General features: G+C 41.4%; 1 protein-coding gene across 1 annotated transcript in view; it reads left to right on the top strand.

Annotated features, from left to right (window-relative positions):
* Positions 1-933: 933 nt before the first annotated feature.
* Positions 934-19,247, top strand: part of LOC139369950 (metabotropic glutamate receptor 7-like) — a 372,213-nt gene continuing 353,899 nt past the window's right edge. Inside the window, exon 1 of the mRNA XM_071109233.1 lies at positions 934-1,458. Within this exon, the coding sequence (XP_070965334.1) occupies positions 934-1,458 (525 nt within the window). The remainder of the gene's footprint in view (positions 1,459-19,247) is intronic.

The following is a 19,247-nucleotide window of genomic DNA, read 5'->3' as shown; positions in this document are numbered from 1 at the left end:
TGCTTTGGCAACGTAAACACGCTTCCCATACCAATAAAGCCTCTGAATTGAATTGAGAAAGAGCGAGAAAGAGCGACAGATAGAGACAGTACGAGAGAGCATGAGGGAGAGAGAGAGAGAGAGAGAGAGAGAGCAGGCATCATTCCCTCCGTTAGCGCTCAGTGGGAGATACGTGTATTGTCTCCGCTCCTCTCCATCCAAGTGAGGCATTTCTAAGGGACCAACAACGGAAAAGAGATTACTTTCACCAGAGATTCAGCCGCATTTGATTCAAACGGGAGGCTCAGCTACCCCTAGCTGGATCTATTCAGAACGCAATTCCGTTATCATCACGCTGTGTGCTCCTGTGATGGACTGCCTGTGAATTAAAACACGAAACACAACTTTTCGGTCTTCTGTTTCTGGAAGATTCGTTGATTTTCCCCTGGTTTTCAAACTATTCATTGATGTTTAGGTATTCGTTGTGGAAGTATGACATCAGTGCACTGTGAGAGCTGGGTGGTGATTCACGATTTCAACGGAGGAATATCAACGGCACTTCCTCGTACGCTCTGTAGAAAATGAGTTATGATTAGTAGCGTTTACATTCTTCCTACAATGGCTGGTGTTCTTTATTGAATATCGACTCAAATTCAAACCCGGAATGGGTGTCCAAGCAACAAGCGACTGTGTGAACGTTACTCTGCTTCTGGGCAGTTGTGCGCACATTTAGAAGGAATAAGGCATTGGTAAACCCGTCGGTAGCCTAAACCAGAATAATCTGCACACCTTTCTCACCTGACATTTTTTTTCTACACATGGACTTACTTTGGACGATGCATCACCTTGATTTCATAGAAGTATAATACAAAAAAGTGCCTCGGTGAATCTGGTATTTTCTTCTGAATCGAAGTCGGAGGAGGCAGGAGGGAGAGAAAGAGATAGAGAAGGACCATGGCCAGGCTAAGGGATGGTGGTGGTGTGGTTCTGCAACTGAACAAACCCTGCTTTACGTGGCAAGTGTTGTGGGTGATGAAAGCTCTATTCGACCTTACAGCATCGCAGGAAATGTACGCACCGCATTCCATAAGAATGGAGGGAGACCTGACCCTTGGTGGCCTCTTCCCTGTGCACGCCCGGGGGATCCCGGGGGAACCGTGTGGCGACATTAAGAAAGAGAACGGGATCCACCGCCTCGAAGCTATGATGTATGCCTTGGATCAAATCAACAGTGATGACGAGCTTTTGCCCAATATCACCCTAGGTGCCCGGGTGCTCGATACGTGTTCTAGGGATACCTATGCTCTGGAGCAGTCTCTGACTTTTGTGCAGGCACTCATACAAAAAGACACTTCGGACGTGAGGTGTATGAACGGTGAGCCACCAGTGTTCGTCAAACCAGAGAAAGTTGTTGGAGTGATTGGAGCTTCAGCGAGTTCTGTATCAATCATGGTGGCGAACATATTACGTCTCTTTCAGGTGAGTGGTGATAAGAATTAAACAGACATACATCATGTGTTATAATGAGAGAGAGAGAGAGAGAGAGAGAGAGAGAGAGAGAGAGAGAGAGAGAGAGAGAGAGAGAGAGAGAGAGAGAGAGAGAGAGAGAGAGAGAGAGAGAGAGAGAGAGAGAGAGAGAGAGAGAGAGAGAGAGAGAGAGAGAGAGAGAGAGAGAGAGAGAGAGAGAGAGAGAGAGAGAGAGACAGAGAGAGAGAGACCGACCAAAACGCTGTACTTCCTGTCTGTTCTGTTTCCAAAGTCATAATCACATGGAGCGAATGATGTGGTTCTCACTGATATTTCAGATTCAATAATGGACAGAATTTACACCCGATATAAATTTAAATGAGATCCATACCTTGGAGAAAATTGATGTCAACACACTGTTTCTGGTATGTGTCCTCCCCCTCGAGGGTTTGAGACGTGTGATGCTGTTGCATGCTTGAGATGCTACAGGGAAAGACGTGTCCTGTAAAGTTGTGTGATGCTGGTATGCAGATACATTGATTTCAAACATTTGTATCTAGTAGTCTGGTCTCCTTCACCACCAGCAGTTACCATACCCGTTCTGCTAGGTGGTTACTACTTAAAGTCCCCAGGACATTCACAGTATTAGGCAAGACTGCCTTCTCTTCTTGTGCACCAGACACATGGAAAAATCTACAATCCATGCTTCATCTGGATGTGTTAGTGCCTCTGAATGGAATAGTCTACAATCCCTGCTTCATCTGGATATGTGTTAGTGACCCTGAATGGATTTCAAATGTTGACGGGAGACTCTGTTACAAAAGAGTGTAACATGCTTTGTTTTAGGCTGGATCGTGTTGTTGTATTGCATTGCTGTATGTTTTAATTCTGTAATGTATTGATTATTTGCCGCCTTCTTGGCCAGGTCTCCCTTGAAAAAGAGACTCTGGGTCTCAATGGGCTTTTATTGGTTAAATACATGTAAAAACAAAAAAATGGAAATAGTGAATACAAAATGCGTTGGAGAAACCAAGTTTAGCTTTAAAGTTGTTAGATTGAAGTGTCTGTCAGCTCATTTCTCAAATCGCTGTATATACTGTTAGAACACATCTGGCTGCAGCAACAGTGGTTTAGCAGCAGGGCTTGGTGCTGAGAGGACAGCTCCTTCCTTTTCCAGCACCGCTAGCATCCACATGGCTTCAGCAGGGCTTGGTGCTGAGAGGACAGCTCCTTCCTTTTCCAGCACCGCTAGCATCCACATGGCTTCAGCAGGGCTTGGTGCTGAGAGGACAGCTCCTTCCTTTTCCATCACCACTCTACTGCTCTCATATTCTGACCGTGTGGCTGGTAGGGCACAGCGTTGTGGGACATTCATATGGCATGGTGCTGAATGGACAGCTCTGTACCACCACAGCACCGCTGTGCACCCTCTGCTCTCTCGTATTCCGGCCGTGTTCACTAGGGCAAAACACTCTGTATTCATTTCACTGAATACACCCAATATCCCGGACATTCAGAGTTCTGCGCATTTTCAATTTTGAAATGCCACATAGACATGGGAATACAGACATGGGAATACAGACATGGGAATAGAGACATGGGAACACACAGGCCTAGACATGGGAATGCAGACATGGGAATACAGACATGGGAATACAGACATGGGAATAACATTTACATTTTAATGGGAAAGCATTGCTTGTCAGCCAGTGTATCAATATGGGCATTAAGCCTGCACGCATGCCTATAGGGGTTGCAATAGTCATGGGGTTATGGGGACATTACATTTCTAATGGAAAAATCATCCGTTGTCATCCAGCGTATCCCTATGCACCCCAGAGATATACAGAGAAGCATTTCTCTTCTTCGTCATTGTTTCACTGATAGCAAACTCACTGATATGAACTCATCCCTACAGATACACAGCTGTTTGCAGGTTCATTACCCAGCTAATGTCTCCACATGTTGTCAGCAGCGGAACACAAACCCTGTTCCATCACTATACCAATGGACCTGTGTTTACAGTGTTATCACGGTGATGTTTTCCCCTCGATTTCAGGAAGTACTTTCCTGCTCTTCTCATTCGTCAGTCTAAATCAGTTGTTTCATTGTAACTGGGAACCATATTAGCAGCAGCAGGAGCACATCCCATTAGCTCAGTGTCTTCGTGTTGTTCTGAGGGCTTGATGCTAATCCAGTCCCAGTCCCACTGCTCCACTCTGCATATGTCATGATGACAGTATAACTTCACATTTCATGATGACGATGTAACTTCATATGTCATGATGACAGTATAACTTCATGACAGTATAACTTCATATGTCATGATGACAGTGTAACTTCATATGTCATGATGACAGTGTAACTTCATATGTCATGATGACAGTATAACTTCATATGTCATGATGACAGTGTAACTTCATGTCATGATGACAGTGTAACTTCATATGTCATGATGACAGTATAACTTCATATGTCATGATGACAGTATAACTTCATGACAGTATAACTGCATATGTCATGATGACAGTGTAACTTCATATGTCATGATGACAGTATAACTTCATATGTCATGATGACAGTATAACTTCATATGTCATGATGACAGTATAACTTCATGACAGTATAACTGCATATGTCATGATGACAGTGTAACTTCATATGTCATGATGACAGTGTAACTTCATATGTCATGATGACAGTGTAACTTCATATGTCATGATGACAGTGTAACTTCATGACAGTATAACTGCATATGTCATGATGACAGTGTAACTTCATATGTCATGATGACAGTGTAACTTCATATGTCATGATGACAGTATAACTTCATATGTCATGATGACAGTATAACTTCATATGTCATGATGACAGTGTAACTTCATATGTCATGATGACAGTGTAACTTCATGACAGTATAACTGCATATGTCATGATGACAGTGTAACTTCATATGTCATGATGACAGTGTAACTTCATATGTCATGATGACAGTATAACTGCATATGTCATGATGACAGTCTAACTTCATATGTCATGATGACAGTATAACTTCATATGTCATGATGACAGTATAACTTCATGTCATGATGACAGTCTAACTTCATATGTCATGATGACAGTATAACTTCATATGTCATGATGACAGTATAACTTCACATGTCATGATGACAGTATAACTTCACATGTCATGATGACAGTATAACTTCACATTTCATGATGACGGTGTAACTTCATGTGTTATGATGAGAATATAAGTATCTTTGTTTTGTTATTTAGTAGAGTGTGCCTTGTTACTTCAAGTTCTGTTTTTTGCCATTTGTATGAGTACAGTCCATTCATTTCAGACAAGGAAACATGTTGAAGCTACTTTTCTTTTACCTTTGAAATAATAAATTATTCATATATTTATATCTATACTGAACAGAAATATAAACGCAACATGCAACAATTTCAATGAGTTACAGTTCATATAAGGAAATCAATCAATTTAAATAAATTAATTTGGCCCTAATCTACGGATTTCACATGACTGGGTAGGGGTGCAGCCACTTGGGAGCCAGGCCCACCCATTGGGGAGCAAGGCTAGCCAATCATAATGCCATTCCCCCCCCCCCCCACAATAAGGGGCTTCGTTACAGACAGAAATACTTCTCAGTTTCATCAACTGTCCGGGTGACTGGTCTCAGACGATCCTCGCAGGTGAAGAAGCATGATTGTGCTGTTCAATCAGCAAAGGGAAAATGGGACGTAAACAAATTGGTTGGAAAAATCGTAAAGACACATATATTCTATGTATTAGTATTACTACCATAGTATTGGTATTAGTATTACTAACAGAGTATTGATATCAGTATTACTACCAGAGTATTGATATTAGTATTACCAACATAGTATTTATTTTTAGTATTACTTTTCAGAGTATTTACAGTATTAATAATATTCAGAGTTTTTTATTAGTATTACTATTCTGAGGTATAAAATGTAAAGTAATGGTGCCTTGAATTGTACATTTACATTTTTACACACCACACATGCCAGGGCAGTCCTTTTGTATGTCTGTCTAGCAGAAAGCCTGCTGCTGACATTGTTGAGGTGTGTGTGTCCCTGTGTGTGTGTTCCTGTGTGTGTGTGTCTGTGTGAGACCGTGTGTGTGAGTATGTGTGTGTCTGTGTGTGTGTCTCTGTGTGTGTGTCCCTGTGTGTGTGTGTCTGTGTGAGACCGTATGTGTGTGTGTGTGTGTGTCTGTGTGTGTGTCTGTGTGTGTGTGTCTGTGTGAGACCGTGTGTGTGTGTGTGTGTGTGTGTGTGTGTGTGTGTGTGTCCATGTGTGTGAGTGTGAAATGGGGCTGTGTCTGCCAGTCAGACAAGGGTAAAGGGTACTACCTCAGGGTGCTGTTACACTCCCTGGCATCAAGAACAGAAGAGTAATGTGGACAGGCACCTTGTGTGGGCAGTGGATGTTTCCCAAATGGCACATTGTCCCCTAAATAGTGCACTACTAGTAGTACACAACATAAGGAATAGGGTTCCATTTGCGACACAGCCGTTGTGTAGGAAGAGTCTTGAGTGTGGGGAACCCCTCGTAACTTTCACCCTCAGCAGCCAGCCTTCGAGGGAAAGACAAGATGTTATCTTTATATAGTTTTTAGGAGGTTGGTGAGGTTATTTTCTCCTTACCTCAGGACGTGATGCCCAGTGAAACTCAGGGGACACAGTCCTCTGTTTCTGCCTTAGGTAGACACACACACACACACACACACACACACACACACACACACACACACACACACACACACACACACACACACACACACACACACACACACACACACACACACAGGTAGTGTCACTGTGAAGAATCCCAGAGTGAGAGTGTAGTGATCTAGCGTTTTCTTCAGGACTCTCTTCTTTCAGGACTCTATGCCTTCAGGACTCTCTTTCCTCAGGACTCTATGTCTTCAGGAGCCTATGTCTTCAGGACTCTATGTCTTCAGGACTCTATGTCTTCAGGACTCTATGTATTTTGAACTTGATGTCTTCAGGACTCTATGTCTTCAGGACTCTCTTCCTTCAGGACTCTATGTCTTCAGGATTCTATGTCTTCAGGACTCTCTTCCTTCAGGACTCTATGTCTTCAGGACTCTCTTCCTTCAGGACTCTATGTCTTCAGGATTCTATGTCTTCAGGACTCTCTTCCTTCAGGACTCTCTTCCTTCAGGACTTTATGTCTTCAGGACTCTCTTCCTTCAGGACTCTATGTCTTCAGGACTCTCTTCCTTCAGGACTCTATGTCTTCAGGACTCTATGTCTTCAGGACTCTATGTCTTCAGGATTCTATGTCTTCAGGACTCTCTTCCTTCAGGACTCTATGTATTTTGAACTCGATGTCTTCAGGACTCTATGTCTTCAGGACTCTCTTCCTTTAGGACTCTATGTCTTTAGGATTCTATGTCTTCAGGACTCTCTTCCTTCAGGACTCTATGTCTTCAGGATTCTATGTCTTCAGGACTCTCTTCCTTCAGGACTCTATGTCTTCAGGACTCTCTTCCTTCAGGACTCTATGTCTTCAGGACTCTCTTCCTTCAGGACTCTATGTCTTCAGGACTCTATGTCTTCAGGACTCTATGTCTTCAGGATTCTATGTCTTTATGATTCTATGTCTTCAGGACTCTCTTCCTTCAGGACTCTGTCTTCAGGACTCTATGTCTTCAGGACTCTATGTCTTCAGGATTCTATGTATTCAGGAAAGTATGAGGGAGGAGAGACTAGAACTGACATTTAGCTAATTTCACAGGAGAGAAAGGGCACATTTCATGTGTAGATCATATCATTTCATGTGTATATCTTATCATATCATTTCATGTGTATATCATATCATATCATTTCATGTGTATATCATATCATTTCATGTGTCTATAATATCAAATAATTTCATGTGTATATCACGTCATATCATATCATATCATATAATTTCATGCGTATATCATATCATATAATTTCATGTGTATATCATATCATATAATTTCATGTGTATATCATATCATATCATATCATATAATTTCATGTGTATATCATATCATATCATATAATTTCATGTGTATATCATATCATATCATGCCACAAGAGTATTGGTGCATAACGGTACCTGCAACCTTTTGTCAGGGAAATTAAACTGATATAAAGGACTCCTGCATATGGCTGTGGTCAAAACACTGTACTTTCAAAATACATATTTTCTCTTTACCCATTAAACAGTGAGAATAGTAGTACACTGTAGTGTGCAGCTTTCTTTCTTTCTTTCTTTTCATTCTTTGTCATTCATTATTTATTTCAATCTTTCCTTCTTTCTTTCTTTCTCTCTTTCTCTCTTTCATCCTTTCATTCTTTCATTATTTCTTTCTTTCTTTCTTTCTTTCATCCTTTCATTCTTTCTTTCTTTCTTTCTTTCTTTCTTTCATCCTTTCATTCTTTCATTCTTTCTTTCTTTCTCTCTTTCATCCTTTCATTCTTTCATTATTTCTTTCTTTCTTTCTTTCTTTCATCCTTTCATTCTTTCATTCTTTCTTTCTTTCTTTCTTTCATCCTTTCATTCTTTCTTTCTTTCTTTCTTTCTTTCTTTCATTCATTCTTTCTCTCTTTATTTCTACACAATTTACTGTTCCGTTACTCATCACCTCTCCAGTATCTTTGGATGTGCATCAGCTCATGCTTTTTCCATTCAACAATCTCATTACATGGAGACAATGAAGCCGATTCACTGTTACCACCCAATGACTACAATACAGTTTCTTCCAGAGATAACGCAAGCTCCTTTTACTCTGTAAAAAAAAAGAAGCATATCGACTCCAGCCTGGTGGTCTTGTTATAAGATTAAACCCAAGGTCTGTCCTTGATCCTGATAACATCAGAGACAGTGACCCCCTGTTGCAATGGAAGAGAACACTTACTCCAGAGTCCAGACCCACAGCAGGGGATCTCAGCACGGTTCTCTGCTGGGTGTACTCAGTGGTGCTGGCAGGAGTTCTATTTCATTTGTAGTAAGCCTATCCTGAAAAGGCAGTTGACCCTCTTGGTGTTGGCTTTTTCTATACTATTCTACTGTATCTTAGTCCGTTACGCTCTGACATCTCTCGTCCATATGTATATATATGTAACAGTATAGCTTCAAGTATACAGTATAGTATAACATCTCCTCGCCCCGACCTGGGCTCGAACCAAGGACCCTCTGCACACATCAACAACTGACACCCACGAAGCATCGTTACCCATCGCTCCACAAAAACCGCGGCCCTTGCAGAGCAAGGGGAACAACTACTTCAAGGTCTCAGAGGAAGTGATGTCACCGATTGAAATGTTATTAGCGCGCCCCACCGCTAACTAAGCTAGCCGTTTCACATCGGCTACATATAGTCTTCATTTATTCCTACTTAGATTTGTGTATAGATATTCTGCACTATCGGAGCTAGAAGCACAAACATTTCGCTACACCCGCAATAACATCTGCTAATGATAAGGAAATGTGTTTTAATAAATTATTAGAATGTTGCAGTCCTGAAACCATAGGTCTGATACCATGTGATTGTATGAAATTAATTTGAATCATTAGATTATTATAATACATGTGTGTAAGTGTTAGACTCATTCGATGATTATATTATAATACTGTGTGTGGATTTAGTCAGAATCAACGTTTGGGAACAATGTCTCTAGTGTTTTGAGAACAGACTATCTGCCTGAGCCAGATCCGGGGAGACCTTGGCTGGGACACTGAGAACTTCCCAGTCCCAGGTCTCTCCCCCTCTTAGGGGAGGGTAGGAAGACACTATTCTCACGTACTCCCCTAGGCTCTATTGGCGGGCGGATTTGATGGTTGGTGTGGAAGTATGTGTGTCGCTATAAATTGAAGGTCCTGTACTGTACACGGGAGAATGTTCCCGTGAATAAACATTTAACTTTGGTAGACTGGGCCTCTGTCTGTTTTCGTTTCTATCAGTATCTTACAAATCCTGATATAACAGACTGAGGGTAACATAATTGAATTGGTAAATGAACAGGAGTATAGAATTCTCCTGACAGCTAATCACGTGTATGTGACCAATAATATGTGATTTGATATTTATTTGATTTGACTTTTCCCAAAGTGTTTCTCCAGATTGTTTCTTATACGGATTCAGTGACCCCCTGTTATCTCTCATACCTACACGTGCTGCGCGAGGACCCACAGGACTGTTATCTCTCATACCTACACGTGCTGCACGAGGACCCACATGACTGTTATCTCATACCTACACGTGCTGCACGAGGACCCACAGGACTGTTATCTCTCATACCTATACGTGCTGCACGAGGACCCACATGACTGTTATCTCTCATACCTACACGTGCTGCACGAGGACCCACATGACTGTTATCGCTCATACCTACACGTGTTGCACGAGGACCCACATGACTGTTATCTCTCATACCTACACGTACTGCACGAGGACCCACAGGATGGTATACCCCCCCTTCATAAACTCTCAGCCTTACATGTGCATGTTGCACGAAGAGACCACATCAGACTCCAGAGTTCAGTCTCAGTGGGGTTACAAGTCCGCTGGCTGGATGCTTGGCTGTATGGAGTTTTCCTTATTACTGCTGTGCTGTGCTGTACTGTTTGCCTATATGAATTCACCAGTTGACTGAGCTGCCACCAAGCATTAGTCTCTCCTCGACCTTCTGTCCTTGAGGAGGGAACGCTTGGGTGAAGAAGCATCCTTCTCACCCCTCCTCCCCTCTTCTCTACCTCTCTCCCTCTGTCTTCTCCTTTCTGTCTCTCTCTTGCGCTCTTGCTCTCTTCCAATTCAAATCGATTAGATTTAGAGGGAATATATTGGCATGGCAAACATATGTTTATAATGCCAAAGCAAGTGACAAAACACAAAACTGAGAAGAAACACATTTAACATCAACAAAAAACTAGTAGAAAGTAACAGTAAACATTTCACCCAACAAGGTTGAAAAGGTGTTACAGTGTATCCAGACCCTTTGACAACGGACATAAACATCCCTAGAAAATATTCCTATTCATGAAAATCACAAATTAAATATATTGAGACACAGCTTAGCCTTTTGTTAATCACCCTGTCATCTCAGATTTTAAAAATATGCTTTACAGCCAATGCTAGACAAGCATTTGTGTAAGTTTATCGATAGCCTAGCATAGCATTATGCCCTGCTAGCAGCAGGCAACCTTGTCACAGAAATCAGAAAAGCAATCAAATTAAATCGTTTACCTTTGATGAACTTCGGATGTTTTCACTCACGAGACTCCCAGTTAGATAGCCAATGTTCCTTTTTTCCCAAAATATTATTTTTTTGTAGGCAAAACAGCTCCGTTTGTTCTTCATGTTTGGCTGAGAAATTGTCCGGAAATTGCGGTCACCACAACGCCGAAAAATATTCCAAATTAGCTCCATAATATCGACAGAAACATGCCAAACGTGGTTTAGAATCCATCCTCAAGGTGTTTTTCTAATATCTATTCGATAATATATCTGTCGGGACAATTAGTTTTTCGGTAGGACCGATTGGAGTAATGGCTACTTCTGTATTTTACGCGAGAATCTCTCTCGGAGCCACCATGTGACCACTTACTCAATGTGGCCGCATACGGCTATTCTCGAACAGAAATGCGTAAAACTACGTCACAATGTTGTAGACACCTTGGGGAATACGGAGAAAGAGTAATCTGGTCGATAGCCCATTCACTGCTCAATAGGGACGCATTGGAACGCAGCGCTTTCAAAACATGAGGCACTTCCGGATTGGATTTTTCTCAGGCTTTCGCCTGCAACATCACTTCTGTTATACTCACAGACAATATTTTTACAGTTTTGGAAACTTCAGAGTGTTTTCTATCCTAAGCTGTCAATTATATGCATATTCAAGCATCTTGTCCTGACAAAATATCCTGTTCACTACGGGAACGTTCTTTTTCCAAAAATGAAAATACTGCCCCCTAGTCACAACAGGTTGGATTCACATGTGAGGTCACTATACAGTGAGTAGTGTAGTGAAGATTACGACTAAAATTAGAAGCCTACAGTAAGGAAAATGTCCAGGTAAACAGAAAGTGTCCAGATAAAAAACATTTTATAAATATTAGATTTTGCTTACCCAGACACGCTTTTCTAAATTCAAATCAAATGTTATTTGTCACATACACCGAATACAACAAGTATTCACCTTACAGTGAAATCCCTTAACCAACAATTCAGTTTTAAGAAAGAAAAAAAATTCAACAAATAATTAAGGAGCAACAATAAAATAACAGTAGCGAGGCTATATACAGGGTGTTATGGTACAGATTCAATGTGGAGGCTATATACAGGGTGTTACGGTACAGAGTCAATGTGGAGGCTATATACAGGGTGTTATGGTACAGATTCAATGTGGAGGCTATATACAGGGTGTTACGGTACAGATTCAATGTGAGAGGCTATATACAGGGTGTTACGGTACAGATTCAATGTGGAGGCTATATACAGGGGGTACTGGTACAGATTCAAAGTGGAGGCTATATACAGGGTGTTACAGTACAGGTTCAATGGTTACGGTACAGATTCAATGTGGAGGCTATATACAGGGGGTACTGGTACAGAGTCAATGTGGAGGCTATATACAGGGTGTTACGGTACAGAGTCAATGTGGAGGCTATATACAGGGTGTTATGGTACAGATTCAATGTGGAGGCTATATACAGGGTGTTACGGTACAGATTCAATGTGGAGGCTATATACAGGGGGTACTGGTACAGATTCAATGTGGAGGCTATATACAGGGTGTTACGGTACAGATTCAATGTGGAGGCTATATACAGGGGGTACCGGTACAGAGTCAATGTGGAGGCTATATACAGGGGGTACTGGTACAGAGTTAATGTGGAGGCTATATACAGGGGGTACCAGTACAGAGTCAATGTGGAGGCTATATACAGGGTATTATGGTACAGAGTCAATGTGGAGGTTATATACAGGGGGTGCCGGTACAGAGTCAATGTGGAGGCTATATACAAGAGTATTTTGGCTTGGGGGTTAATGGGTCATGTGAAAGAAATGCTATACCTCCCAGCCACATCTAGCTAAGTGGATGGGTCTCTACAGAAGGTGCTATAACCCCCAACCACATCTAGCTAAGTGGATGCTATAACCCCCAACCACATCTAGCTAAGTGGATGGGTCTCTACAGTAGGTGCTATAACCCCCAACCACATCTAGCTAAGTGGATGGGTCTCTACAAAAGGTGCTATAACCCCCAACCACATCTAGCTAAGTGGATGGGTCTCTACAGTAGGTGCTATAACCCCCAACCACATCTAGCTAAGTGGATGGGTCTCTACAGAAGGTGCAAACGGCACAGCCAAACGGTTACTTGTATAGTAGTAATATCAGAAATAGATATTGTCAATGTAAATAACATATACAGTATGTACAAGAACAATATCGATAACGATATCAGTGATAGACAAGGTAGTTATATACATACAATCAGGGGTAAAGTGGCTGAGCAGCAGGATAATTAATAGCAGCAGCAACGTATGGCGTGTGTGTTAGGAGAGAGTCATAAGAATAGAGGCATTGCAGATAGTGCTGATGACTGGTCCGTCTGAACCACGCTTGAACAAGGGAATCTATATTCGGAGAGTCTGTTTCTGTCCTGCCCTTGACTTTGGTGCAGGGCATGTGATGTCCCATAGCCTCTTCGTCACAAAACTCCCTGATCTTCGTCTAGCTGTGTCCAGTCCAGGTGGTGCTTATACAGGGAGACCATCTACGTGAGGAAGGATGTCAGTGTTGCGCAGCAGCTGAAACCTGGTCCGACTGAGTCCCAACGCTAAATACACATGAAACAATGTTTGAGAAGGCATTTCTGCCCCCCCCCCCCAAAAAAAAAACATTTTGATAAAAATATTAAGTTGAAGTTTAAACGGCTCTCTTGTGAAGTCATGACATGCGACATACGCCTAGTTTCCTGAAACGAGTCTCATTTTGTTACAGTCTTATTCTAAAATGGATATTAAAACAACACAAAATACCCCATAAAGACAAAGCAAAAACCTTTTTTTTTTAAACATTACAACTAAAAACGGATATATCACATTTACATAATTATTCCGGCCCTGTACAAAGTACTTTGTTGAAGCACCTTTGGCAGCGATTACAACCTTGATTCTTCTTTGGTATGACGCTACAAGCTTGGCACATCTGTATTTGCGGAGTTTCTGCCATTCTTCTCTGCAGATCCTCTCGAGCTCTGTCAGGTTGGATGAGGAACGTCGCTGCATAGAGATTGGTTCCAGGGTCGTTGTCCTGTTAGACTGGGACGAAGGTTCACCATCTGAGGTCCTGATCGCTCTGGACCAGGTTTTCATCAAGGATCTCTCTGTACTTTGCTCTGTTCATCTTTCCCTCTGTCCTGACTAGTCTCCCAGTCCCTGCTGCTGGGAGACATTCCATGATGCTGCCACCACCATGCTTCACCGTAGTGATGGTGCCAGGTTTCCTCCAGACGTGACGCTTGGCATTCAGGCCAAAGAGCTCAATCTTGGTTTCATCAGACCAGAGAATCTTGTTTCTCATGGTCTGAGAGTCCTTTAGGTGCCTTTTGGCAAATATCAAGACGGCTGTCATGTGCCTTTTACTGAGGAGTGGCTTCCATTTGGCCACTCTACCATAAAAGCCTGATTGGTGGAGAGCTGCAGCGATGGTTGTCCTTCTGGAAGGTTCTCCCATCTCCACAGAGAAACTCTGGAGCTCTGTCAGAGTGACCACCGGGTTCTTGGTCACCTCCCTGACCAAGGCCCTTCTCCCCCGATTGCTCAATTTGGCCGGAAAGTCGGCTCTAGGATGAGTCTTGGTGGTTCAACACTTCTTCCATTTAAGAATGATAGAGGCCACTCTGTTCTTGGGGACCTTCAATGCTGCAGACATTGTTTGGTACACTTCCTGTGATCTGTGCCTCAACACAATCCTGTCTGGGAGCTCTACAAACAATTCCTTCAACCTCATGGCTTGTTTTTTTTCTACATAGACAGGTGTCAATAGACACATAGACAATTCCTTTTCAAATCATGTCCAATCAATTGAATTTACCTAAGGTCTACTCCAATCAAGGATGATCAATGGAAACGGGATGCACCTGAACTCAATTTTGAGTCTCATAGCAAAGGATCTGAATACTGAGGTAAATGTTTTTATTTTTCACTTTGCCATTATGGGGTATTGTGTGTAGATTGATGAAGGTTGATTGGAAGGAAAAACAAATGTGTTTAATTGCTATATTGTAATTACTTCGCCACCATGGCCTATTTATTTCCTTAACTTACCTCATTTGCACTCACTGTATATAGACTTTTTGTTTTATATCGTTCTACTGTATTATTGACTGTATGTTTTGTTTGTTCCATGTGTAACTCTGTGTTGTTGTATGTGTCGAATTGCTACGCTTTATCTTGGCCAGGTCGCAGTTGCAAATGAGAACTTATTCTCAACTAGCCTACCTGGTTAAATAAAGGTGAAATAAAATTAAATAAAATAAATATTTAATCCATTTTAGAATGTCTGTAATGTAACAAATAGTGGAAAAAGTCAAGGGTTCTGAATACATTTTCGAATGCACTGTATTTCAACGTCAATCATCAGACCTGCAACTGTCTATTGGACGTAGCTTGTTTGAGTTGGAGACTTCTTGTGACTTAAAACATTGTAAAGGGCTTTTGATTGGTTGATGCATCTGAACTGGATTACATCACTATGCAGATCCATCCGGAAATTCTGGTATTGACTGAAAATTGGATCTCTGGGGAAATTCTGAACTCTGATATTAATATTAAAGGTTATGTGTTCAGAGCTGATAGACAGGGTAGAGGTGGTGTAGAGGACAATTCCTATTAAAAATAACTTTACTGAAATCAATTTTCATTGCCAAACAAAATGTTTGCTACTATACTAAGCCTCTGTTTTGGGAAAAATTTATCCATAACTGTTATAGAGGTCTACTGTCCTCCCCAGTTAACTAGTTTGTTGTCTTGTTTTACTAAATCAGAAATTATTATCCTGGGTGACCTAAATTATGATTGGGGAAATTCAGGCTTCAGACAATCTAAAAGACATGTGTAATGATCTAAACCTAACCAAGCTGGTGACTAAGCCTAAATGGCACAACCCTAAAGATCCTTCAAAGTCAACTCTGATTTTATTTGAACGAATACACCAGAGAAGTATGTTTCTACTGGTGTCTTCACACAAGATATTAGTGACTCCAGTTGTTTGTGTTAGAGATGTGAGAATACAAGCATGTAAAAAACTTCAATGAACTGGCTTTTTAAAACGATCTTTATTTTAGTGACCTTGATTTGATTTAATCTGTCCCTGAACCTGATTTAGCTTTCAGCCTTTTTGCAGATGTATTCAATACAATTGTAGATAATCATGCTCCCTACAAAAAAAATTAAAACAGGGTTATTAAAGGTAGATGGAATGCCTGGTACACTCCAGAATTACACAAAGTCGTTCATTAAAGAGATGATGCTTGGGTCAAGGCCACACAGGCTGGCAAGCTTTTTAAGGAACTGAGGTCTTTGTTGACAAATGACAAAGGTTAAATCTGATTGTTTACAGAAAAAATAAGCATTGCGTGCTTTGCTAGCAATAGACAACAAGAAATCCACAGGGGACGACCAGTTGGATTCTGGGCTGCTTAACTGTGCAGCGCCCATCATTGTTGGCTCAATAACTCCCCCTTTTTAAACATTGTTATCAGGAAATATTACATAAGTATAGAAATCAGCTCTTGTGATGCCGCTCCATAAGGGTGGGATAGTAGTGATCTTAATTATTATCGCCCCATTTCAACGCTTCCTTGTCTAGCTAGTATTCTTGAATCTTTGGTAAATGTACAACTTTGTTATTTTTTTATCTGAGAAATGTATTTAGAATGTAAAACCAATCAGGGTTTAAGCCTGGGCATTTAACTATTACAGCAACCATTTTAGTTGTTTTAATGATCTTGTCCCATATCATACAAATGAAATGGGCTGCTTTGGCTACTTTTCCATAACCCCCCTCCCCTGCTGACCTGGCCTTTTGTTGTTATGGTGATACTATTTATCAACCTTTCTACCTGTTGTTGTTATGGTGATACTATTTATCAACCTTTCTACCTGTTGTTGCTATGGTGATACTATTTATCAACCTTTCTACCTGTTGTTGTTATGGTGATTCTATTTATCAACCTTTCTACCTGTTGTTTTGTGTGATACTATGTATCAAACTTTCTACCTGTTGTTATGGTGATTATATTTATCTACCTTTCTACCTGTTGTTATGGTGATACTATTCATCAACCTTTCTATCTGTTGTTATGGTGATACTATTTATCAACCTTTCTACCTGTTGTTATGGTGATACTATTCATCAACCTTTCTTTCTGTTGTTATGGTGATACTATTTATCAACCTTTCTACCTGTTGTTATGGTGATACTATTTATCAACCTTTCTACCTGTTATTATGGTGATACTATTTATAAGTGTGCAGCATCTCACCTCTACTGTTAAACCCCCATGGATGCCGTTTTTCATAGAGCCCTACTTTTTATCACCGGAGACAGATGTATTACTCGTCACTGTATTCTTTACCAAAAGGTTGTCTGGACCACTTTGAAGTCACATAGATCACATCATCATGCTCCACAGGAGGTTGGTGGCACCGTAATATGGGAGGACGGGCTCACGGCAATGGCAGTAGCGACATACGTGGGATGCTATCAAATACATAATTTCCATGTGTTTGGTGCCATTCCATTCACTCCGTTCCAGACATTACTATGAGCTGTCCTCCCCTCAGCAGCCTCCACTGGTACTCTCTTTTTGTTTACAAAGTCTTGCTCCACCAACTTCTGGACTTACCTGTCACCACTGTTAAGATTTAAAATGACAAGTTCACAATCAAACCTGTTCACACGGTTGTTTAATTCTGGACTCCAGAGAGTTAGGTAAATCAGCCTTGGTGACATTTAAGATGAGGGAGGACCATTTTTTGGGCTTCATGAGCATGGTCTTATTTCTATTACTGGATACTGTCATTCATATTCACCCAGTTCAATGTAACAGTGATAGGTCTAGGATACTGTCCTTCATATTCACCCAGTTCAATGTAACAGTGACAGGTTTAGGATACTGTCATTCATATTCACCCAGTTCAATGTAACAGTGACAGGTTTAGGTTACTGTCATTCATATTCACCCAGTTCAATGTAACAGTGACAGGTCTAGGATACTGTCATTCATATTCACCCAGTTCAATGTAACAGTGATAGGTCTAGGTTACTGTCATTCATATTCCATTCACCCAGTTCAATGTAACAGTGACAGGTCTAGGATACTGTCATTCATATTCCATTCACCCAGTTCAATGTAACAGTGATAGGTTTAGGTTACTGTCATTCATATTCACCCAGTTCAATGTAACAGTGACAGGTTTAAGTTACTGTCATTCATATTCACCCAGTTCAATGTAACAGTGATAGGTCTAGGTTACTGTCATTCATATTCACCCAGTTCAATGTAACAGTGACAGGTTTAGGTTACTGTCATTCATATCCACCCAGTTCAATGTAAGAGTGATGGGTTTAGGTTACTACATGATACTCTAATGTTCCCTGTACCCATCATGAGGTTGATACAACCTAGCAGATGAATGAAAGATTACAACGTAGGTGCACACAGGTCGAGAGAAACATTAGAGGTGACAGACAGTGACAAATGATATACCGCTTTGCACAATGTTGCGTGCATGTATCTGATCTGCTGTCAAAGGCGTGTGTGCTGGTAGCGGAGTCAGGTGCAGGAGAGCAGAGAGTTGTGAACTGGCTCACACTTTAATGAGGCAGGAGAAACCAACAGACGGACGCCACTGCGTCGAAACCTCCAGCCAAGAGGCAAAAGTGCAAATGCGCAAACGGTCACAATATATATTGTATAAACAACGTAACGTACCTCGTGAAATAAAACATGGAAATAAACGCATACCAGTAAAGCACGTCAAAAAATGACACGTAACACGAAACTATCTCACACAAAGACATGATGGGGAACAGAGGAATACATACATGTAGATTGATTGGGGAATGAAAACCAGGTGTTCAGGGAACAAGACAAAACAAATGGATCAATGAGAAATGGAGCGGCGATGGCTAGAAAGCCGGTGACGTCGACCTCCGAACGCCGCCCGAACGGGGCCCGACTTCGGCGGAAGTCGTGACATCTAGGGTGTAATCATTCGTCCAACAGTTGCAAACAAGAGTTTCTATTGGACAAGTTTCGTTCTGTTTGCTTCTGTTTTCTAAACATTTTTTCTACAGAATCGGCGGAATGAATACACCCATGATCACACGTAAACACAGTTCACTTTAATAGCAGCCACGTTCTATTCCTTTTCGCATCTATGGCCTCTCCTCTCACATTTTCACCTTCACTTGTGGACTCCAGTGCACAACACATCAGCTGTATATGACCAAGCAAAAAAACCTTTCCAAGCCAAACTGCTATACACAGCCGACCTAGTTTCACCACACTAGCTAAAGTAACGTTATAGTCAGCATAACTAATAGAGCTAACGCGTTAGTAAACCCGCTACAATCATGTGGTAACGTTACAGTGTTCAGTCAGTAAGAAGTTAAACCAGCGCGCACCAGTCGCAATAAATTAGCTAGCTAACATAGCATCCCTCTGTTATAGCCAGCTAGCTAACATAGCATC

This window comes from Oncorhynchus clarkii, chromosome 17 (assembly GCF_045791955.1).
Source record: "Oncorhynchus clarkii lewisi isolate Uvic-CL-2024 chromosome 17, UVic_Ocla_1.0, whole genome shotgun sequence".
NCBI classification, from domain to species: Eukaryota; Metazoa; Chordata; class Actinopteri; order Salmoniformes; family Salmonidae; genus Oncorhynchus; species Oncorhynchus clarkii.
Note: the sequence above shows the minus strand (reverse complement) of the source record. Positions and strands in the feature narration are given on the sequence as shown.